The sequence below is a fragment of the Gavialis gangeticus genome, unplaced genomic scaffold (genome assembly GCF_001723915.1).
Source record: "Gavialis gangeticus isolate Ggan-Ray unplaced genomic scaffold, GavGan_comp1, whole genome shotgun sequence".
NCBI lineage: Eukaryota > Metazoa > Chordata > Crocodylia > Gavialidae > Gavialis > Gavialis gangeticus.
Window position 1 is genome coordinate 14789329 of NW_017729011.1, and position 24423 is coordinate 14813751.

At 46.3% G+C, this 24423-nt stretch overlaps 2 protein-coding genes across 9 annotated transcripts in view; one reads left to right on the forward strand and one right to left on the reverse strand.

Moving 5' to 3' along the window:
* Window positions 1–11551, forward strand: part of SPTAN1 (spectrin alpha, non-erythrocytic 1) — a 66655-nt gene extending 55104 nt beyond the window's left edge. For 4 of the 8 annotated variants that reach the window (XM_019510590.1, XM_019510591.1, XM_019510589.1 and 1 more), the window contains 12 exons: window positions 326–402; window positions 553–762; window positions 2253–2549; window positions 2987–3099; window positions 4492–4509; window positions 6304–6366; window positions 7728–7782; window positions 8284–8480; window positions 8828–8881; window positions 9366–9512; window positions 9856–10003; window positions 11229–11551. In XM_019510590.1, coding sequence (XP_019366135.1) covers window positions 326–402; window positions 553–762; window positions 2253–2549; window positions 2987–3099; window positions 4492–4509; window positions 6304–6366; window positions 7728–7782; window positions 8284–8480; window positions 8828–8881; window positions 9366–9512; window positions 9856–10003; window positions 11229–11354 — 1505 coding nt within the window. In that variant the 3' untranslated portion in view covers window positions 11355–11551. The remainder of the gene's footprint in view (window positions 1–325; window positions 403–552; window positions 763–2252; window positions 2550–2986; window positions 3100–4491; window positions 4510–6303; window positions 6367–7727; window positions 7783–8283; window positions 8481–8827; window positions 8882–9365; window positions 9513–9855; window positions 10004–11228) is intronic. The other 4 variants (XM_019510593.1, XM_019510594.1, XM_019510595.1 and 1 more) reach the window with 1 other exon arrangement.
* A 3-nt stretch (window positions 11552–11554) lies between these two features.
* On the reverse strand, window positions 11555–24290 carry WDR34 (WD repeat domain 34; the record flags this gene model as incomplete). Its single annotated transcript, XM_019510292.1, is given in 9 exon segments — window positions 11555–12010; window positions 12853–13010; window positions 13713–13945; window positions 14345–14512; window positions 17806–17915; window positions 18499–18656; window positions 19951–20060; window positions 20872–21132; window positions 23952–24290. Coding segments are annotated over 9 exon segments (1776 nt in total), but the record flags the coding sequence as incomplete, so codon positions are not given.
* Window positions 24291–24423: the final 133 nt, after the last annotated feature.

Genomic DNA, 24423 nt, shown 5'->3' on the forward strand with positions numbered 1-24423 from the left:
CATCCCTCGAAGTGCGGTGCCCAGAACTGGACGCAGTACTCCAACTGCAGCCTGACCAGTGCCGCATAAAGGGGGAGGATCACCTCTCTGGACCTGCTCGAGATGCATCTGTGGATGCATGACAAGGTTCGGTTGGCCTTCCTAACTGCCTCCCCACACTGCTGGCCCATGTTCATCTTGGAGTCAATGATGACTACATAGAGGAGAAAATAGTGGGTAGGCATGAAGACTGCAAGTTAACCTGGACAAGACAAATGTTCTTTATCACCTTGTGCTTTGGAAAAATGCCTGTGTATTTACATTTAGTCTGCGCTTCATTATCTAGGTGAGAAGGAAAACAGTCTGAAAACAGATGACTATGGGCGAGATCTCTCCTCTGTGCAAACACTCCTCACCAAGCAGGTCAGTGTGCTCCATTCTGAGGAGAGGGAGCTTACTACTTAAGACAGAAGAATGTCTGAGCACTTATCTTTTATTTTTCCTTGTTCTTATTTCCTTGTTCATACATCCAGTAATACAGTTAAACTCACTTGTTCCTATCTAATGTTGCAGGAAACTTTTGATGCTGGTCTTCAGGCTTTCCAGCAGGAAGGAATTGCAAACATCACTGCACTGAAAGACCAGCTACTGGCAGCCAAACACATCCAGTCGAAGGCCATTGAGGTCCGACACGCTTCTCTGATGAAACGCTGGAACCAGCTGCTGGCCAACTCTGCTGCCCGGAAGAAGAAACTCCTGGAGTCTCAGGAGCACTTCAGAAAGGTGAGTGCAGAGGCCTGGGGACCATCACAAACAGGGTTGGTAATAACTTAGAGTTCTGTGAAGCTTGACACTCGCACAGAGCACTGATTTTATTTATTTATTCATTTATTTATTTTAAAGTAATTATTATGGAAGCTTTTTAAAAGCACAGCTACATGGCAGAAGCCAAACATTTTCTTATGAGAAACTTTCATGAAGGAGGTTCTCAACAGACTAGTCTGAATCAAGCACCTTCTAGGTCATGAGCACCTTTGCAGCTTCAGTGTCACATGTGTATGCTTAACTGATAGTCTGTTGGAGGATGAGTATTTTCCCTTCATACAGATGTTTTGGAGATGCTGAGGGGTGAGGTGGTTTCAACTAGTCGCACTGAGGGCACTGGGGCCACCTATACATGTGTTCTGGGGTGGTGGGGGAGTTTTTTTAAGTTAGTGTCTCCCAGGAGGCACTCTAATTAAAACACCTGCAGCATCTCATGTATTCAGTGTCTCATGTTTCAAAATGGCAGTGGGGGCAGTTCTGACTCGCAAGCAAGTGTTAGTTAAAGCATCCTGCTGCCATTTTGAAATGCTAGGCCGCTGAATACACAAGACACTGCAGCACACTGGAGCGTTCTGATTGAAACACTCCAGGAGACTTGATTAATCAGAATGCGTTGGACCACATGTAAAAGTACCCTGGGAATCTAGAGTTTTGGAGTCTTTTCCTAGCTCTGTTGCTGGCTGGTTTCTTGTGTTCCTGAGCAGATTACTCAAGCTCTCTGTGCCTGCGATCCCTTCTTGCTGTGAATAATTTGTGTGAAGGTAGTATCTTAAGGCTCTGTTCAAAATCAGCCCAACTTCCATACTGATTCAGTATGAAGGTAGTTCCTGGCCTGAAGAGCTTTTGGGCTAAACAGATGAGACAGACAGTATGTGTGATCACACATTGTTGAATCCACAGCTTTGGTGGATAGGTTTTGCTTTGATTTTTGTTCACTACTAGCCCCAACCATCCTCATCCTATTTTTCTTGCTTCCACTGCAACAAAAGTACCCCCTTCCCCAGACAAAAATGAGCAGGGAACCAGTGACACAAGTTCTCCTGGGCTTTGGAAGATAGAGCGCGCCCTTGTCTCCTACTGCTGCAACCACCCAGAGCAACTACTAGAGAAATCCTTTGCCTCCCAAAAGAGGACTGGCCTTCAGACGATGCACATGTGTGTGTGTGTGTGTGTGTGTGGCGGGTGCTTTTGCATCCTCCATGTGGTCATCCCTGTAAGGGGATGTGTCTCTAGGCCAGAAGTGTCAGGAGAAGAAGCATTACTGTCCCCATTTTATAGATGATGTTTATAGATAGCACCCATCTTTGTGAAGTGCTTTGAAAGAAACAAGTGATGGAATTGATTTATTGTCCCTTGTACATACTTAATAGCCAATCCTTTTGCTTATGACTCCATTGTAATTTGAATTACCATGTAATTGAACATGTGGATGGTCTTTTCTCTCCAAGGTTGAGGATCTATTCCTGACTTTTGCAAAGAAGGCATCTGCCTTTAACAGCTGGTTTGAGAATGCAGAGGAAGACCTGACTGACCCTGTGCGCTGTAACTCACTGGAAGAAATCAGGGCCCTGCGAGAGGCTCATGATGCTTTCCGCTCTTCGCTTAGCTCTGCCCAGGCAGACTTCAACCAGTTGGCTGAGCTGGACCGCCAGATCAAGAGCTTCCGTGTAGCTTCCAACCCATACACTTGGTTCACTATGGAGGCTCTTGAGGAGACCTGGAGGAATTTGCAGAAAATCATCAAGGTAATTGAAACAAGTTTCTTCTTATTACCTCCCAGCCTCTGACTTCTTTCTTCGTGTTTCTCCAAACAAACAACAGTAACAGATTGCAAATGGAAGCCTCTCACTTTAGAAGCATAGAAAAACTGCTAGAAGGATTTCTCTTCACTTAGCATTATCCCAAGTCCTCTGTTGGCAATTTATTTGGCTTGCACTTGGCTTGTTGTTGTATTGCAACTGGAAGGCTCACTGCAGTGCCAACTGTCACAACTTTCGTAAGAATATTTTTATACCTGGTTATAAACACCCAAAAGTTGCGGATATGCCAAAGAATGTGAGAGCCTTCAGCCTTATGCCGGACCCCAGAGTTGCATTGCAAAGTTCATTTATTTTTAGCATTTCAGTTGAAGGTAAAGGCAGCATACACTTTCTAAGTGTAAAGCATGACTTTTATTTCTCAGGAACGTGAGTTAGAGCTGCAGAAGGAACAGAGGCGGCAGGAGGAGAATGATAAATTGCGCCAAGAGTTTGCTCAACATGCTAATGCTTTCCACCAGTGGATTCAGGAGACCAGGTATGGTCTGACTTAAAGTAGCTGCTGTTAGGGAATTTCCCAAAGAGAATGTACAGTGTCCCACCCACTGCGGGGTGGGACTCGTTGGTTGTTCTTTTGTAGTGTGTACTGTGGTCATACAGCATTTTAAACTATTGAGTTTTTAGGTAATTCAGAGATTTGTTGAATTCCCCTTCCCTGGATCTGTGTGGGGCAAGGGTGGGCTGCCACTGCAGACTGGGGCTGGGAGTGGTGCTGGACTCTTTCTGGTGGAGGGGGTTTGGGCTGGGGTTGCACTCCAAGTAGGTGGTGGTGGTGGCGGCACAGGGAGGGAGGACTGTGGGGTGGGCTACAGCCACCCCAGAAATCACCATAGCCACCTCCTTTTGCTGCCACCCACCGAGAGTACAGCCCCAGGCCAATTCCTCCCTGAGAAGAGCCCAGCACCACACCCAGCCCCATCCCGCAGCAGTAGCCTACCCTTGCTCCACACAGATCTGGGGGGACATGCCCCCTATGGCTCCTCCAGGGGTGCACATAGCAACAGGAGCTGCGCCTCCTGGACAAGCCATGGTTCGGTCCCCTGCCCCTTCCCAGCTAGGCAGAACCTGTCCCAACCCCACTCTCTCCCTCACCACAGGGGCCTCGATTTTGCAGGCCCCCCCCCCCACACACACACACACTCCTTTCCCTCCCTGCACACTTACCAGCCAGACACTGCTCTCCAAGCTGCTGGGCTGCATATCAGATCAGTATTAGTCAATATGACTTGTTAATAATTGGCCATCCATAGCAGCCCAAAAAATCTTTATTGGTGCACCCCTAACCTTAACACTTGCTCCAAATGGATTAGGACTAACAGATTATGATCAAATGAGGAAAATGCTTATAGGTCTGTTTCCCCCAGCACAAAGCTATTTCCTCAAATATGTATGTTTAATTTTGTTTAGTCTGTGTTTAAATATCTGTGGTACTTCCCTAGAGAAGCCATTCTGCCTTGTAAACCTAATGGTCTGTCAGTGTCCCCAATTCAGGAGATACAGCAATAATAAAAGTCTCAAGAAATGGGGAGAGGTGTGGGGGAGGAAATCAGTATTTCAGAATTATAAGGAATTCAGGAGTATGCATTAATTGCACAACCGTCCCTGATTTACACCTGCTCAGCTGCATCTCCATCATGTGGCTTGGGCATGGACGGAATGAGTTAAGCTGGTCGTCCTTCCCATAGAACCCTTGGGTTGTGAGTGTCTGGGTAGTTGCAGAAAATTGCTCATATGTGGTTTCACAGAAATGCTGAAATACAAATATTGTTTTAATTTTTGTTGTTTGCTCCCCACTCCTCCTACTGTGTCTCCTTTTCACTGTCTGTCTCTCTGTCCTGCTGCCTGATGTTTGGACCCTCCCACTCTACAGGACTTATCTGCTAGATGGGTTAGTATTGAATTTTATTTCCTACCAGTAATGTGTTTTTCTTTCCTGTCTTGTGTGAATTTTCCTGTTGTTGCTTTGCCTGCAAAAACTGCAGCAAAAGTCCTTGTATTTGGGTAAAGCATTCCATGCTTCGATTGGTGGAGAGGGAAGTGTTTCCCCCACCAGCAGGAAAGTCTCATGTACTTACACAGGATAAAGCCGTAGGATAGATCAATATAATCCTGTAGAAATGCCATCACTCCTGGGTAAGACTGGAAAGGGAAAAATTAGTGGCCATTCTGCCTGAAAGAATGTCAGCTTTCTCTGTGGCTCTCTACCACTAGAGGCTGCATGAGAAGATTAGTCTTGATCTGATGAGATGTGAAAGCACATCCAACAGTTGTATCTTCTGTCCTTGCCAGCCAGTACTTTCCCAGCTTGCAGCTCTTGGAATACTTAAAATGCAGTGTTGACTGTCGTTACAGCCACAAAAAGATGTACACACGTACCCCCTGTAAAAATGAGGCTCATCCTCAGTTGTACCCAGTGGCAGTTTGTGGGATAGCTGTTTGTAGAGGTACTCTGTAGTTATATTTGCACTTGGCAAAAATGTAGAGGAGGAGGAGATGCATCTTTGCCCTGAGACCATGAATCTCAACTGTCTGCTGGCTGCCAAATCAGATGCCAGAATTTCCATCTCCACCCCTTCCCTCCCCTGCCCAAACAGCTTCTGTCTGCTGTTCCACTCCTTGAATATAAAACATTTGCAGCGCTGAGTATTTGCAGCACTGTGAGAAACGAGCATGGTGTAAATGGTGTTGTACTAATTCAGCAGTGCTATCCTGGGGCAGGGCCAGCAGGAGGGAGAGAACAGTAAGGGGTAAGCCCTGGCTATATACTACTTAGACCTGAGGAAAGGGCACTTGATGACTGAAAGCTTGTTCAACAGCTCGTCTTTTATAAAAGATATTGCTAAAAATCCTTCCCTCTTGTACGTACTTCATGTCTGGTGCGCTGCAGCTGGGGCCTTGCTTCTCTTAATGTAAGGTCCATAACATTAGGATGGAGTTCATCTCTGATGACTGGTGTTTTCTTTAATGAAAAGAACCTCTGGTGTCACTGTATCTCTTCTCTGATGAGAGATCATTCTATCTTTTATTTGTACTTGGGTGGAACTCAGTAGATTTTGGAAGCATGGGTGCTGAGTACTGCCCTTTTATTGACCATCATTGTTAGACTAGTTCTGGTGCCCCAGGAGATGCTAATAGAGAGGAGAGCCATTTATATCAAGGGAAATCAGGTTAGCATTCTGAATTGCCAAGTTCATATCTACCTTAAAATTACAAGAAACCTAGTGAAAAGAGAGACTGTTCTGAGAGCTGTCAGAGAATTAAAATGGTGACTGATTTGGAAGCAGCATAGCTGTGCCTAGCCATACTCCACTTGATGGTTGGTAACACTTGCATAGACCTTTCCAAGTTGCCATTGGCATCTTGTCCCTTGCTTCTCAGTATATGATAACATACTTGTAACTAGTCAGTGCTGTTTTTCAGCAAGGCTTGTAGTTTAACTCATTCCAGGGTTCTGTTGTCAGCAGCTCCCCTTTTGAGATGATGCCAGAATAATCTAGCTCTTTTTTTTTCTCCTGCTTGTGACCAGCATCTGAATATGGCACTGGCTTTTGTTTTCTGTTCTCTGCGAGTAGTTGCTGGCTTGAAGCTCTGCTGCATTGCAGTGGCCTTGTTTTTTTTGGTGTGTTCTTTTCTCTGTCCTTGCTTCTTTCTGGAATTTATTTGGTTTCTTTTCTTTGACTAGCATAGCATATCGTCGTGTCATTCGTGTCTATCAGTATGAAGTTGGGGATGATCTATCTGGAAGGTTTTTTCCTCTTATTTTCGTACTTCACTATGGTTTTAAAGTGCACCCTTAATTCCAAAGACTCGCTTTCTTTCCAACTAACTTTCACTGCTGTGAGATGCTTGGGGGTTTGTTGACTTGTGTTCCTTTTCCATGGTTGGTTCACAGCTTCTTGCCCAAGAGCGTGTGTATGCGCTTCATTCTCTTTACACATGCATTGGTTGTGAGCCTTAACCCTCTGGTGAAAGAGAACCAGATGTTTGGTGCATTTTTGTTGCTACAGAGTGATTCAGCACTTGAAACCCCTCTCAAGAAGTTCTAGAGCCAACCACCTGGTGTTTGGAACAGCAGGGCTTGGTGGGAATGAGGGGAGACCCCTTGGCAGCGGAACATAAATCCCACAGGGGCACAAACACGATTGAACCCTTCTGCACAGGATCCAAGTTTCTGTTTGTACGCAGGTTGTCTGTTGTGAACTTTCACCACATGTTACTGGACAGAGGCTCTAAAAAACTGCTGCCTAAACACCGCTTAGAATCAAAGAAACAAAAGCAACTTCAGAAACTTTATGCACCTCATAGGTGTGAAATAAGTCTTGGAGACCATCACTTGAAACAGTGTTGGGGGTCCTTTGTTATAGGCTGAGAGTGCCTCTCAGTGTAGAACTTTAAAAACTGATTTACAGGGAAAGCTATTACCTATTTCAAACAAAAGTTTTTAAGTAGCAGTGCCTCAGTGTGTGTGCGCACTGTTGAGACAGTAGAAGTATTCATCTGTGGAGCGGGCAGGAGGTGTCATATTGTGAGAACATGGAAAGCAACATTCAGCTAGCCACTGATGCATAGTAGAGTTTTTCAGCCTGACTGGGGTGATTGTGCCAACTCAAGATTAGCTTTAAATCAAGCCAGTAGTTTTTAAGCGTGGCTTTTTCACACTTGCTGTGGAAAGCCTCCCTAGAGCTCCTGTCTTTCATTGACAAACAGAGCTAATCTCCAGTGAATCACTTGTAGTTTGTGTGTGTTGGGCACAGTTATGGGGTGAGGTTGCACTAAGTGTCTAATTGCACTAGGTCCAATAAGAAGGTGGGTGCTTTGGGTTTGGCATGAAGTGTTTACTCTGGCTCCATATTACATTGCCTTCAAAATGGGGCTTGAAATTAGCTGTGTTGAGAAATGACATGCTGCAAGTTGCACAAACCTCTGTTTTGCATAACGTCAGTCTGAACTTAAAAGCATTTTGGCAGGAGACTGACAAAAGAACAGCGCTTTATTATAAAGTTCGTGGAAAAATACTTTTGATTTAAAAGAATGGTGTTAATTTCAAGCCCCACCTGCCCTTTGTCTTGTGGTATATACTTTCCCTCACTGTGATATTTTATTTAGGTCTTGTATGGTGGAGGAGTCTGGGACCCTGGAATCACAGCTGGAAGCTACTAAGGTAAGCATGCCTCCTCTGTTCCTAAGCTGCTGTTCAGGAAAGTAGGGGCTGGGTGGAGCACTGTTAACAATCAGTAGGTAAGTCATTACAAGACTTTGACTCCCAACGGAGATGGTTGGGATAAGATAATCTGACCACCTGTATATACAGACCATGAAGAATCCTGACTGACTTTACAAATGTTCAACCAGAAAGAACTAAGCATAGCAAGGCAGAAGCAACAGTGCATTTCCCTGCTGGAATCTGCCCTTCGTTTAGAAAATCAGGTTGCAGATGTTCCAGCATTTTTAATAGTAACACACACCAAGGAAAGCCTTACTTGAAACTCTGTATTGCCTTGCAGATCCACTGCAGACATGTAGTGAAACCTGCTTGGGCACCCTTACTGGGCCTTATAATAGTAGATAACGTGTATGAGAGCTTTCCCCTCAGTGACAGGGTGATGATTCAGTCAGTTTTCGAATGTCAGGAAGCTAAATCAACTCTCTTCTTTCCATCTAGCGGAAGCACCAAGAGATCCGGGCAATGAGGAGTCAGCTGAAAAAAATTGAGGACCTTGGAGCAGCCATGGAAGAGGCACTGATCTTGGATAATAAATACACAGAACACAGCACTGTAGGGCTGGCACAGCAGTGGGACCAACTTGACCAGCTAGGAATGAGAATGCAACACAACCTGGAACAGCAGATACAGGCTAGGTACAGCCTTCATGCTTTTGGGGTTTCCAAATATTTTTCAAGGGATAAAGGTTGAAATAGAGGCTATCTAAAAGGCAAACAAGGATTAACCACAGATCAGGCACAATAACCCTCCAGTGTATTTTGTGTGTGGTTTGAGAAATCACACTTCCGTGAGTTAACTGTAGTGCATTTTCAATTAAAAGACTTTTTCGGAAGAATTATGCTAAACCAGGTGTATTTTGGGTGTCTGTTATAGGAGATGAAGACAGTGCCATCAGCTTGAGATGATACTGGTCTTGTGACTTAATGACTCATGAAACTATGCAACAGTAAGAGTTTTACTAGCTCTGCTTATTCCTTTCCAGAAACACAACTGGAGTCACTGAAGAGGCCCTGAAGGAGTTCAGCATGATGTTCAAGTGAGTGTGCATGTCCTCAGTAACCTGGAAGAATGCTCAAAGAGGAAGTTAAAGTCTTGGCATGTAAATGAACCCCACACAGCAGGGCTCATGGTTGAGGTTCTTCACCATTTGCAGCCTCTTAACTCACTCACGGGTGTCCTGTTCTGTTTTGAGTTCCTCTAAACTCTGCCAGACGGTCTTCTCCAAGACCATCCAGTAGCTATGAAAAGCTAGAATACAGCTTGTGCTGATTTAAACCCTCTACACTGGACTGTGATTGTGGTGGTACAGGAGCAAGCTATGCCAGGAGAATTCACCACCACCAAGAGGCTTGACACCTCTGAACCAGCCCAGAGAATCTGGTTCTCTTTATCTGTGTTGCAACACAATAGCAGGTCTGCAATATGGGACCAAATCAGTTTGCTACAGTTCTCAGTTCATCACATGGCTTTTAATCAGTTCACCGTAATGACAAAGTTTCAACTCTTATTGTCCATTGTAGACACTTCGACAAGGATAAATCTGGTCGACTCAATCACCAGGAGTTCAAATCCTGCTTGCGTTCTCTAGGCTATGACCTGCCTATGGTTGAGGAAGGGGAACCGGACCCAGAATTTGAGTCTATTCTTGACACTGTGGATCCAAACAGGTATGCAAGCCAAGACTTTTAATACTCAAAGTTCTGTCCTCAAGCTTGGACTGAAGTCTTTGCCTGTTGCTGTAGCCTCTCTGTATTCTTCAGAGAGTTGTCCCTTTTTAAAAGGTTTTCCTTGAACTCAGGGTTGACATGTAAAGCGATTGTACGTAGAACCCTCCAGTGCAGGTCTGGTGCCATTAACCACCCTGAGGACTTCTGGAAATAGTGTCGTTTACCATCTTAGTTAAAACAGTTGGGAGCTAGACAAGATAAATCTGCTGCCAGACCTGTGCGCTTGGAGGCGCTGCTCTCTGGGCAGTACAGGGTAGTTAACAAGCTGCTTGTTTGTTTGCAGGGACGGGCATGTCTCGCTGCAGGAGTACATGGCATTTATGATCAGCCGAGAAACTGAAAACGTTAAATCCAGTGAGGAAATAGAAAGCGCTTTCCGTGCCCTTAGCTCAGAGGGCAAACCCTATGTGACCAAGGAGGAGCTCTACCAAGTAAGTACCAGTTGTATGGCACAATAGTCCCCAACCTTTCTTTAATGGGAACTGGCTGTAGTTGAAGATCCATGTCTCTGTAATCCAGTCAGCTCTGAAAAACTTGTCATCCCAAACAGTCTCTACTGGTATCTGTACTGTAGGTACATCCCCATGCCACTGGGGACAGGTAAGAGTTCATTAATACAGCAAAAGTTCTACCTGCCATGTGTGGACTGAGTTTATAAGATTTGTTATAAGTGTCTGATCCTCCATGGACAGCTGGATAATTACGTTATCATTTAAGAAGCCCATTTTAAATCCTTTAAAGCATGTCTACATACAAAACAATACCAGTAAGGATATGCTGGCATGGGCTAGCAACGAGACTTCTTTACTAACCCATATGGAAGGCTGCTGTGATGTTTCTGCTGCTGCTGCTATCTGTTAGATAAATAGAGCTAGCAGAAGTATGCCTGCCCATGCTACAACTCTCCCTTAGATTTGGTAGGGCTTGCCTAAAGGTACAGAAGGGGAGAGGGGAAGTTGGAATGGATGGTGTGGGGAGGGCAGGGACAAAGAAGCCAAAACATTCTATACCGTGCACAAAAGGTGCTTTGGGGCATTATATGGAGCACCCAAAGAAACACTTGGTTTCTTAAGGCAAAAATAGGATTTCTTGCCCCCAGTCCTGCATGTTGGGTTTGCATCCCTTCCTGGAAGGTCAGAGATGTTTTGGAGACTTTTTTTTTTTTAATTATTAAACATTCTGTTTCAACACCTGAAAAATCTGACTCGTCAAGTCAAGCTGAGAGATTTTCAACATCTCAACTCCATGTAGAACAAGGAAGAGGTTTCCCAGTCCAGTGCATTGTTAAACATGAACTTTAAACCCAAAAGAACTACCTTAAGTCAGGTGGAAAAGTTCCCAAGTTTTCCAGTCTGGATCCTAACTACTAAAAGGCAGCTTCCCTCTCCCCTTCTCAGATTAATTGTCTATTTGTGTATCCCATGGGGAGACAAGACAAACTACAGAGCCCTGCTGTCCCAAACCGAACTGTGTGAGCAGAGGCCAGGGAGCCAGAAACTCATGAATTCCAGTCCTAGCTCTGATTCTGGGCTTTTCATGCCAGTGACCTTCCTTTCCAGAGAATAAGATAGTTTGTAAGACCTTTTCCAGTGCAAACTGCTTAATATCCAGTGCAGAGAATGTCAATCCCAGTATAACTTGGTATTTGTCTTTCAGAACCTGACCCGGGAACAAGCAGATTACTGTATCTCTCACATGAAGCCCTACATGGACAGCAAGGGCAGAGAACTTCCTTCTGCTTATGACTACATAGAATTTACACGTTCACTCTTTGTGAATTGATACAAAGCACTAGCACTAAAAGATACAAAGAACATGCTCATGTTTGCTGACTATAGCTCTGCATGCGTCTCTTTGTGCTCTCTCTCCAATAATCAATGTTACTTTATGATGTAACCTTTAAACTGCTTAGCTTAAACCCCTTAGGAAAAACCAAGTATTGCAGTGTGCTTCAATAAAAGTTACTGGTCCAAACTGGAGAAAATATGTTATCTCCTCTTTAATGGTTAAGTATAATTCAGGCAAAACTCAGGACTCATTTATAGGGTTTCAGATAGTTGGACTGGTCACTTGGGTCCTTAGAACACACTTACATGACACTTGCTTTAAATATCTTTTTCCCTTTGTTCATTAAAACTAATTTATCCTTCATTCATCTTAAGTAACAAGGTTCAGGCTGGTAAACCTGGCCTGTTACTCTCAGTCAGTGACCTCATTTGCCAGCTGCTCAAGTTGATTCATTTCTCGTGGTCCCTGCTCAGTAAATTCAGAACTCAATTGCCATATTTTCACTGTGCCAGTGGCATCCCCTGCTGCCAGAAGCTGAGTTTGCTTGATGTTGAACTCTATACAGTAGACAGGACTCTGATCTGAAGTCTGCTTAATGGAAACTGCGGGCTTCTGGGAGCTCTTGCCAAAATCAAACAGTTGCACTTCTCCTTTAAAATAAAAAGTCCACATTAAGCTTTACATCATGGTCTTTGCATTACCTGTGTAATAGCTTACTGACTATGGCTTGGGTTAAACATTTGACTGGGAGCTCCACTTACTTGGTTCAGGCTTTCCTTCTAGTTTGTCACTTCTAGGGAGTTATGGGTAAATATCCTCTCCTTTACACCCTCCTGGATCTAGACTAGTTAGTGCTACAGTGAGTAGCTGTAGGATTTCTCACTAGCATGCCAGGGCAGACTGAAACTACTGGCAGGAACTGTTCTCCAATCCCAGCTACAGAGAGCTACCCTTACGTTCTTGTACAGTGTTGTCCACATTTCTAAGAGTTAAGTAAATGTGGCAATTGTGAAAACTGCAAGTGGCTTGAGTCATCCCCCTTCCCCCAACAAAGTGTCTGCATCCACACACAAGCAGACAGGTGAATGTTGGCAAGGGAAAAGACATGACAGTATCAAAGCTGACCAAATCAATTGCTACCTCAAGCCCCACTAGAGCTGAAAACCTGTGTCATACTAAATGACAGCTTTAGATGTTGTAGCAGTCAAGCAAACAGCTGAGGAAATGGGCACACTTTATTTGGTTAGTAATAATGAAATGGGTTCCCCTCCCTTCAGTATCTCCTTTCTCCTCAGAGTTGCTATTTAATATTAACACAATTCTGGGAAGAACTTGGGTAAGTGAGAACAACACTCATGGTTTCAATGGAGCTGCAACTACAGCACTTCTGGGAAGCGCTAGGCAGTGAGCTTTTTACATGTTGCCAGTGCCAGACAGTACAGTACCCAAGAGAACTTGAATTTTTCCTCAAAGCAGCTAGCAAGTTACTTACCTTCCCCAGATGCAGCTGCAAAGACCAGAGGTCGAATTGGAGACCAGCTCACACTGAAGAGGTATTTCTTTGATAACTGAAGAGAAACAAGTGGTTGTGCTTGCAGCATGGAATGCAAGTGAACATGTCCATCAGTCCCACTGCTCAGAAACAGATTCCTGTAAGTAAGACCATTACTTAGAGTGTACGTAAGCAGCCTGAGAAGCAAAGTAACACTAGCCCTATAACTATTCCATGTAAAGTCTTGGATCTTAACTGAACAGCCTGAATTATTTGCTTTTATGCAGATTTCCACATTTACTAATATCTTGCCTGTTTATAATGCACATTGTGGACTGCAGCCAAGTGAAGCCTGGGACGCGCGCTCTGTGTTAAGGAGCTAAAAATAGTCTAAGTGGTCCCAGGCAAAGTAGACAACAACCAAGCTCCCAGAATGTTTTGGGAAGAGACTGCTTGGGGGCACTTCCATTATAAAACTAGACAGTGCATGTGTGTGAACTTCCAAAGGTAAGCTCAGATGGTTGCTAAACAGTCATGGGCACAGTTTGCTTTCAATGATAAAGCAGGTTTTCCCCCTTTTAGCATCTCTCTTGCCCTGGATTACCTCAGAGCTTTTCCCAGAATTGTTTTAAAGCTAAGTGCAAACTGTGCTATTGGCTTCAATGGTGTTGGGTCCACACAGGTCACATGCAATTTGGTAAATGTGAGCAACTGCTGAAGCCAGTACAGCTCTCCAACAGTGAAAGACACAACTGAGCCCCTGGGTGGATCCCCCATCCCCACAACTGAGCACACCACAACTAGAAACACACAGTATTCTGCCTGTAACTTGACATCAGTGCAAACAGTCCACCACTTGCCTGTGGAAAGGTGAGCAGCTTACACAGTATACTGGTCCACCATGAGGGGAGAAGGCAAACTGTGCTGGTGCCTTGAGAGGAACAGAGCTGCCCATCCTAGGGAGAGCTGCAGTCTCTACTATAGTGCTGCACTTCAGAGAGTATCCGCCTTCCACACCAATGACAAACACGGTGGGATCAAAGTGGGAGAAGGAAAGCGAAGTCACCCCTACAGCTGTCTCTCCTCGTGTGGGCTGGGGGAAAGGAAACAAAGCAGCCCTGAGATACAGACTCTCACTGAATTCTTACCTTCATCAAAAACTGACTTTAATCGGAGTCTGCTACAAACTAAACTAGCTGCTTGCTACTCTACATTCAGAGCAACATTATTCAGGACTCGGGCTCAGTAGGATGGAGGACTTGAAACCCTAAGAGCAAGTTGGCTGCATCCGGAGTCCCTACGTGGCCAGGCCCCTCAGGAAGGGGAATGGGAAAGAGTCCGAGAGTCTACTGAGAACATTCATGAGGGGCTGCGCTCTGCTCTCTCTTGCACCAAATGGAAGCGTACAGCTCCCTGACTGTTCTCAAAAGCCTAAGCTATTCTAATTAAGACCTTGTAGCACATGTATTTTTTCTAGAATTGCTGAACGAACCTTTTTCAGGTTAGCGCTGCGAGGGACCTGCTGAGCGACTAAAGCAAATCCTTCAGCTAAGGTCAGCCGACCGTCTCTCTCAGTCTGCCACACAAGGACCTTGCCATCTGTGGAGATGCTCAGAACCTGGAAATGGTAGCTGTGCTTCAAGTCCTGCATCCACTCAACCTGTTCCAAGCAGGAGACATCCATAAAGAAAGGTCTTATCAGAGCTCACTAAGCATGGGGGCAGCAGCCCTGTATTCCCCTCCCACAGCAGATGGCCTTGGGCAAGCCTGCTATCAAGTCAGCCCCTTTTCAGAGTGTACAGAGGTGGGCTGCTATTAGGTGAATTACTTCAAGTGCATGGGGCAGCCTGTTACAACTCAGCCTTTGCAGTTCCATCCAGCATCATGCAGGTCACTGGTTGGCTTTTGTGACACTGATAAAGCACTATAACCTGTCTCCAGATAAAGCTATTCACATTTCCTTTTACTCAAGCTAGCAGCACTGATTTTCCTCAAAACAAATTCTAGCTCATTACTAAAATTGCGATGACAGAGGAAGCAGTAAGGGAACTATTCTAATACAAGAATTTTCAAGAAGTAACTTGGACCTGTGAACAGCTAGTGCTCCTGCAGGTGAACACTAGCTTAAAGAATATGGGGCCAGAGGCAGCAAGAGCCAGCTCTAAGAGCTGTGCTAATTACGAGCGCCTGGAGCATCATGGGTACCGGCATGCTCTGACGCACTGGAATTGCAGCGCATCAGAACAGCCTCATTACACGTGTATATGAGCCTGTAGTGCCAGTATGGAAGCTTCTGCTCAATCTATCAAGCAGTGAAGCCAGACTGCATGACTGTGGTGGGACATCCTGGGTGTGTCTATGCACGCAATTAATTTGAAGCAATAAACTCCAGTGCATATTGTGCCAGAATTTATTGTTCCTGGGCATGCCATTTGAACATGCACCTGGGACTGCAGCACAGAGCTGGGTCGAAGCAGTTCTGGTTGACAGGAAGCTCTGGCACTGAAGCACATACGTGTGCCAGCCAGCCAGGTCAGTGTCCACACATGCAGTGCTACGCACAAAAAAACTCTGCATCAGGATAGTACTTGTTTCCTGCTGCCTAAAAGGCCAACACATGTAGATGCAGAGATGTTTACCATGGAGCTAATTAGGCAACTCCACAGTAAATGTCTTGGGTAGACAAGCCCCATCTGTAGCCTTCAGCTATCAGCTAAGGTTCAATGTCTGCCCCCCACTCCAAATGAAAATCAAATATAAAAAGCACTGCTAGTTCTATATGGACCTAGGCAATCATGGGGACAGCAGAGTGATGCTACTCAGTTGGCCCACGAGGTAAACATGTTTTTATTGCAAAGTTAACTATGAAGCTAGGGATGGTTCTCAAGGAGGACTGTACAACAATGACCAGCACTTGTAGGGAAATGATCAGGAAAGCCAAGGTGGTGACTGAGTTTAGGTTAGACATGGGAGTCAAGGACAATAAGTTCTTCTTTAAGTACACAGGCAGTAGAAGGAAAACAAATGGAAGTGTGGGACACCTGCTTTAACACCTCAGGACAGCTGGTAACCAACATTCAGGAAAAAACTCCTGAATGCCCACTTTGCTTCAGTATTTCACCAGACCAAGGGGAAAGTCAAGCTAGATAAGGCTCATAGGGGACAGGCCGAGACTGACAGCCTCGCTACTGTGGATGCTGAGTGGGTGCAATACCAACTGGAAAAGCTAGACATTTATAAGTCAGTGGGACTGGATGGACTTCTTCCAAGAGTGCTGAAGGTGCTGGCTGAGGTCATCAGGGAACCCCTGGCAAAGCTCTTTCAGAATTCGTGGCACACAAGAGATCCCTGAGGATTGGAAGAGGGCCAACATTGTGCCCATCTTCAAGAAGAGGAAGAGGGAGGACCCGGGCAACTATGGGCCAATCAGCCTAACCTCCATCCTAGGGAAAATCCTGGAAAAGCTCATTAAAGAATCTGTGTGTGATACACTTGCAGAAGGTAAGATTCTGAATGACAGCCAGCATAGCTTTGTCACGGGTAAGTCTTGTCTTACCAATTTCATCTCTTTCTACAACCAGGTCTCTCACCACCTGGACATGGGAGACGAGGTAGACATATACCTAGACTTCCAAAAGGCTTTTGATCCTAGTATCCCAAAATATCCTTGTGGGAAAACTGAAAGACCGTGGGCTCAGCTGCTCGACAGTTCAGTGGATGGGAAACTGGCTACAGGGTAGCGCCCAGAGAGTTCTCATGAACGGATCTGTGTCATCCTGGCACAAAGTGGCCAGTGGTGTCCCTCGGGTCTGTGCTTGGACCAGTGCTTTTCAACATCTTTATCAATGATTTGGATGGAGGAGTGAAAAGCTTGCGGCCCAACTTTGCAGACAACACTGAGTTATGAGGCAGTGTGGTCACATCAGAAGATAGGTTGCAGATACCAGTGGACCTGAACAGCCTCGAGAGTTGGGCAGACCAGAACCAGATGAAGTTTAACACTTCCAAGTGTAAGGTGCTCTATCTGGGGACAAAAGCCTCCGCGGTGACAGCCTGACTTGCACCATGGCCCAAAGGGACCTAAGGGTAACAACTGTCCATCGTATGAATATGAGCTGTCAGTGCGAGGCAGTGGTCAGCAGGGTAACACGCTGGCATGCATCAACTGATGCATCTCATGTAAAACTAAGGAATGTGATATTCCCGCTGTACTCAGCACTGGTGAGACTGCAGTTGGAGTACTGCGTCTAGTTCTGGGCGCTGCACTTCAATAAGGATGTGGGAAAAATTGAGAGAGGGTCCAGAAAAAAGCCACCTGTATGATCAGGGACTTGCAAGGCAAGCCATATGAGGAAAGGCTGAAGGACCTGGGCCTCTTTAGCTTAAAGAAGAGAAGGTTGAAAGAGGACTTAATAGCCGCTTACCGCTACATCAGAGGAGTGCATCAGGAGCTCAGTGAACAACTGTTCACTAGGACACCCCCAGGGAAGACCAGGACCAATGGATACAAACTCCTGGAAGGCCATTTCAGGCTTAATACCAGGAAAAACTCCTTCACAGTCAGGATGTCCAGACTGTAGAATAAACTCCCTCCAGAGGTGGTGCAGTCACCTACCCTGGAGGTTTTCAAGAAGAGACTAGACAGGTCACCTAACCCAAGGTGTCTTCCTGCCTAAAGCAGGTGGGGCTGGATCTGATGATCTGCAAGATCCCTTCTAGCCCCTGACAATCTATGAATCTATAAGTAGACAGTGGCTCCAAAGTCTGGGGGCCACTTACAGTAGCATTGTAGAATCCTTGTTTTTGGGAAGCTCAACTGATCAAACATGCACTTTTCTAGTGGGTGCCATCAAAATGTACAGGAAACACAAGGATGAAGTATCAAAATAATGGCTCCTCTTTTCCCCCGCCCCCAGTGAAAGTCTTTGCTCCCAGCTGTGGACTTTGTTTTACCTGATAGACTGGGTCTGTATGAGTGTCATCTGTCATCCCTGTTCTCCAGATCAAAGGATCTTCTATCCTACTCGTGTCCCACACCATGACCTCCCCACTGAAAAGGCCCCCTGTAAAAGACAAAGCATCAACATAAGTGAGATCTGCTAATGGATGGCAAAAGTAGTGGCATAGGCAGGCTGCTGAAACAGGTTGTCCCTTTGTGGCACTCTCACTGTCTAAGAGCACTGTTATTAGGCATGGGATTCTGCGGTGAGCCGTTCTGCATAAGTGTCATGAAAAGTATATTTAAATCTCATATAAGTAAGCGCAATGCTGCTGACTTCAATGGAATAGTAACCACATGGGAGGCACATTCAGCACTGTTAAAAGAGGATGCTGTAGCAAACACCACTGTTCCCACTTATACCAGGGCTGACCTTATTTTCTATCTCCCAGGCTCCCTCCTCTCTAGGCAGCAATGTCTAGGTGCTCTAAAAGGTGGTAGAAGCAAGCAATATCCATAAAGATAATGAGAGGTCCTGATTCCCAGCCTCTAGGAGCAAAGAGAGCAACCATGTACTTGGCAGCAGCAACTCCCTTGGCTGAGAAGCTGCCTGCCATTCCCAGCTTGCACTGAAGAGAAAAATCAACAGTACTAGCTGAAGGAGACAAGGGAACAATTATACTAAACTCTAAGGAAAAGCAGCCTACCAGCAATGAGCGAAGGCTCAGAGGGATGGAAAGCCAGGCACATGACACAACTGGGAACATCCACTACTAGATCAGGATGCTGTGGATTTAACCCTCTTCGGTCCAGGTTCCAGGTACATACATAGGACTTTTCTGTGCTCCAGTCCCCATCATCTAATCTGAAAAAAGGCAAAATGGAAGCTATGTCATGCCAGGTATTACACAAACCCCATCAGTTCAGGAGAGTTCCAGCTAGATTCCCATTATCTAGTTAAATATGTGCTCTCTGTGGCTGTGAAAGGCTTGAGTATCTGTGTGGACTGACAATCTTCCAGTACATACTGGGGTACTCTGGTAGAAGGAAAGTCTTTTGAAAGCAGATCTTTGATGTGTCTCATTATTACAGGGACTTTTACCTGGACCCAAATGGGAACAATCTGGAATTGACTTTGGGAGAAAATCATCAGGCATCATCATGAGCCAAGATCAAGGAGCAAACACTTTTTTTTCTTTCAGTTACGAGAATCAGCTGTTCCTCAGAGAGACTGAGGGGCCAGCAGCAACACTTCATTCCAACCAGTACCCAAAGGAGGTCAGCGGTTTGAGACGCTGCAGGGAAGTTGCCCAGCAGCAACTACTGCAGCCAACTAAGAAGAATTAATAGGCACTAAAGAAAGTGTTGCTTTGTCGGAGCGGAGCCTGGCTGGCAAGAGTGGGGATGCCATCCTCAGGGTTCCAACAGGGAAGCAGAACAGTCTCCCCCACCTGCTGACAAAAATGAGACACTTGTTTTTCAGCCATGTGATAGATGCTTTTTGCCCACTTTACTCTGGCCCTTTACACATGAAGTCTGCTTCAACCTGAGCTGCAGCTCCAAGTGGAGCAGATAACATTTGGCATGAGTTATGCCACAGACCTCCATTCACAAGACCTACATCTAGTATTATTCACATATCTTCTTGCTGTTATTAAGCTACTGTTGTGATGAGACGTCTTGTAAATTTTAAAGGTGAAATGAAATAAAACTTTTAAGAGAAACAACACGTGCTTCCCTTCTGCTTTTCAGGTATTGAATGTATTGTATTTGTTGACATGCAACTCTCTTTTGCAGAGCAGTTTCTGCCATGTGCAATGACAGTAGGCTTATCCATTCCAACCCCAGCCCACCCACACACACAGGCACACATCTACTCTTCACATTTTTTAGCAGCATCTGCTTAGGAACAAGTCCCTGAGAATGCAGTTTGGGGATTGTGGGGAAGGTGGAAGAAGACGATATTTGACCTAAACAGATGCTGCTGTGTTATTCTGGTTTCTCTGAATATCCATGAAACATTCTACAAGGTGAATAAAGTGCATTTACACTTGGCTAGCTATTATAAAGAGAAGTGAACGTTCTCTCACACTGCAGAACAGGGAGCCAGCCTGTGTCATGCCAAGATACTCAGTTGTGCGCTGAATTAAAGTACACACCGTCCATATGAACAGGCAACAACAGATCCTGTGGCATTCCAGGAGATGCTGGTAACCTGCAGTTTCTGATCCTGAGCCTCTGGGTATGACAGACTGTACAAACATGAAACCTGGAAGAGATCAAATTCAAATGCTGAGCTAACAACCTAAAAGCACACAGAGAATTAGCACCTGTATTCAAAGACTGGCATGTGAATGATACCCTGGCCAGGCCCCATGTTCCCACTGTCTTCACATCAGCAGTCTTAAGTAACACAAACTGTGGCTTGTAGATACACGTAAAAGAGAAGCTTAATATCTATTAAAACATTACATGCAACACTTTCAGCCATCCCACCAAAGCAACTGTCTCTCCGTAAATTCATCTCACCATGAATCGACTTTTTTTAGAGCAAGACTGGAAGATATATAGCAACCCCTCCCTTCCCTATTTCTGAGGGTCCAGCATCTAGATTTTGCCTTCAAATCCTTGTTTGGAAGCAAGGAACAACGTGCCCAAAGGTTGCCCTCATTTTGGCCATTATATATTAAACAAACATTTCTTTCAGTAAATACTGCCAAACTGCATTGACTCAAAGTTGCTGGCACACAGCTCTTAATATGGGAAACCATCAGCATTACAGCAGGAAGACCCAAACAAGCTGAGATTTTAGGATTATGCTGGTAACCGAGGGACAGGACCAGCTGGCTCCAGTTGCAGGCTTTCTTTTGGTGAGGTTAGTTTCATGCACTGTTACAGGTAGGAAGAACAAGGTCCCTGGCAAAGCTGGCATGAGGGCAAAAGGAAATGTAAAGAAAAAAAACACTACTTTCAAACCAAGGACACAATCCCTGCACCAGGTAATGGAACTAACTATTCCACAGCTGGTGCAGTCAGCACTATCAAGGATGGTCACATTGCTCTGAAATCTGCCATCTTACCGTTTCATTTTGATCAGTCCAGTTCACCTCAAAGCCATCAAAGGCATGGCTTCTCCAATTTTTATTTAGTTCTTTGATAACATCTTCTTCCACTCTCTGCAGGAATGAGAGCAGACCAGCATAATCCACAGGGGCTCTGTGACAGAGATTCAAGTCTTGAACAGCCTCCTGGCTTTGATCAGTCTGTATGCCAGCATCTCGGCTCGAATGGGACTGTACTGCAGCCTCCACTGTAGAGATCTCCCCAGTCTGGCAGCTTTTCTGGTAAAAGAACAACAAAAGTCTACAATACAAACACATGCAAAGGGTACAGAGATGGATTCATTTAAGACACCTTCCTTCTTGTTGCTTAATCTGTAAAATCAAATGTGCCCTGGCCTTTCTGCTTCCTTGCATATAAGCCAGCCAATTTGCCATGTGGAGTTCTGCATCTGAAAACAGTTCTCACCCAAAAGGGGACCAGGTTTCAGAACAGGGAAAATAGTGAGTTGTTCATTTAGTGTTAGGACAGGTTGACAGTGCAGTGCAGTGCAGAGGCAGCTGAGCTAACTTTAAATGAGATGGCTCAGGTACTGGCTGTACTCTAGTTGAGGCAGCAAACTCAGTACAAGCTGTTAAACACACCACAGGAATCCACATGGAACCTGGCACTGCCATGGCTAGATCGTGAGCACAAGTATTTTTATACTACTCCACAGTCTTCATATAGGAATACCCTATGCAAGCCTCTACTGGGTCCCTGCACCTGTAATGGCAGCAACATGGATTTAGTCTCAGACAACAAGAAATTGCTTCATTCACGATTTTCCCCAGACCAATAAGGTTGATAGCACAGATTGTTTATTACCATCACTAATGCATGGGAGACATAGAGCATCTGATCCAAATGCACGCGCAAGTTCCCACAAGCTCAAATTCAGCAAAAACCTTGAAAAACACAACTATTGTAGCTCAAACTCAGCACCTCATGGTCAAACACAGCAGTCCTCAAACCATTTGCCCCAACTCAGCAATCTTCCAGGTTACAGTAGCATAAGAGTTATGTGATAGACATGATGGTCCAGAAATGATGTGAGGCCAGGATTTCTCCGGGTGCTTACGAACTGCCATTTACAGGCTCAGACCATAGGTCCATCTTGCCCGGTATCCTCTCTCTCTCACTGGCAGAGAGTGGGTGCTCAAAGGGAGAAGAACTGGGTCTGACCAGGATCGTTTCCACTGTTCCTCTCTCCCTTGCAGCTTCCCTTCATCCCGCACAGGAGATTGCAAAGATTGTAAAAGTTCTCCTAGGTAGAAATGAAAATTCATATTTCACAGGCAAACTGAAGGTGTGTTTAAAATAGTTCATTGTGTGCAGATTAGGCTCAGACAAAAGCTGGAAAAAGGCACCTGCGCCTGAAAGGTTGCAAATAAAGATTTTGTTGTTGCTGCAAATATCTAGTTGATCTAATAAAAGATATCACCTCTGCCACGAGTTTGGATTCCTTTTGCTTCTGGACTATAGATTCATAGATTCTAGGGTTGGAAGGGACCTCAGTGGCCCATCTAATCCGACCCCCTGCCAGGCAAGAAAAAGATCACCAAACCTGGGATCACATGATCCCAGCCAGGTGCCTGTCCAGTCTCCTCTTGAAGACCCCCTAGGATGGGGCAAGCACCAGCTTCCTTGGAAGCCCATTCCAGATCCTGGCAACCCTGACTAGGAAGAACATTTTCCTAATGTCCAGTCTAAACCTGCTCTCCAGTAGCTTATGGCCATTGTTCCTCGTTGTTCCAGGGGGTGCCCTGGTAAACAGATCATCGCCTACTTTGTGTTGTTCTCCCCCTTATGAGTTTGTACACCTCCACAAGGTCCCCTCTCAACCTTCTCTTGGAGAGGCTGAAAAGTTTAAGGTCCCTAAGCCTTTCCCTGTAGGGCCTTCCCTGCAGGCCTTCAATCAGATGAGTGGCTCTTCTTCGGACCCCTCCAGGTTGTCCGCATCCTGCTTCAACTGTGGCATCCAGAACTGGACACAGTACTCCAGCTGCAGCCTGACCAGTACTGCGTAGAGGGAGAATCACCTCCCTGGACCTGTTTGTGAAGCACCTACAGACGCACGACAAGGTGCGATCGACTCTGGCAACTACTTCATTGCATTGATAACTCATGTTCATCCTGGAGTCCACGATGACTCCAAGATCTCTTTCTGCTTCAGTGGTGCTGAGAAGGTCTCCCCCCAGCCTATCAGTATGATGGCAGTTTTTTCTCCCTAGATGCAGCCCCTTGCACTTGTCCTTATTGAACTGCCTCCTGTTGCTCCCTGCCCACCTCCCCAACCTGTCGAGGTCAGCCTGGATCTGGTTCCTTCTCTCCAGGGCCAATACAGCTACAACCCAGATACCTTGCAGCCTCCAACATTTCAGGTGTAGGAAGCTTAAATTCAAAGGCCGTGCCCTGCCCTCCCTCCCATGCTCAGTAGCTACTGACGCCCCTTTCCTCCACGAATGTATCCAAGCCCTTTTTGAATCTAGCTGAACAGTCAGCATACACCACCTTTGGCAGTGCCACTGTTCAACGACGCGCCACCTGAAAAGGTGCCGCCACTATGACCCCTCGTTTCCATCATCTGGGAGACAGTCGATAACAAATCCCTGAGGGCTTTCTCTTTGCTGGTTGGTATTTTGGAAACCCTGATGATCACATCTCCCACTCAGGCAACTCTTTTCTAAACTGATCCCTTTTCTCGGACCAACCCTGCAGCGAGGATGCCGCTAGACAACCTTGCAAAGGCGAGACACTCTTCCTCCGGTCTCCGATGACCCGAGGGAGAACGCTGTGGTCCCCAAAGCTCTCCTGGGCCCAACACACTGCTGCGGTCGGAGAGACCAGCCCCACCGCGGCAACCCCGGGCCCTGCCCGGAGGCCAGGACACATCTTTCAGAGAAAGAAACCCTCCTGGGACGCTTTAAATCCAGCCACGGAGGCAAAAGCAGGCGGCAGATGAAGGCGTCTGCCCAACACAGGGGGCAAGAGAGGGGCTGGTCGGAGACCCGTGCTACGAAGCGACAAGGAGCGGGTGCCTGAAGTAGAGCCCTCTCACCGCCTCGCCGCGGCCGCCCTGGTCTCGCCTCCACAGCGACTCCACGTCGGCGCCACCCGCCGCCCAGTCCGCGAGCATCACGGCGGTCGCTGGGTTCAAGGCACCGCCATCTTCCTACGCCTCCCCCGTGCGCTCCCATGGCAACTGGCCGGGCGCTCCAGAGTGACGCCACACTGCGCGACAGGCCAGCCGCTGGCTGGAGGCGGGGCGAGGCGGCCACCATTTTGAGGAAGGGCACAGCTCTTCTCCACGGCGGGTTTGGGCTCCATGTTGGAGAAGGGCAGGGCGCGCCACTCGAAGGACACCAAGTCGCCAGTCGGCTCGATCCCCAGGCCGCCATGTTTGCTACGGGCACGGCGCCCGCGAGGGTAGGTGCAGCGAGCTGACCGGCGCTCCCTCCCCCTCTCCGTGTGAAGGGGCCGCGGATCGGGGCGCGGGGGTGAGAAAGGGGGGGCGTGGGTGCCCGCAGAAG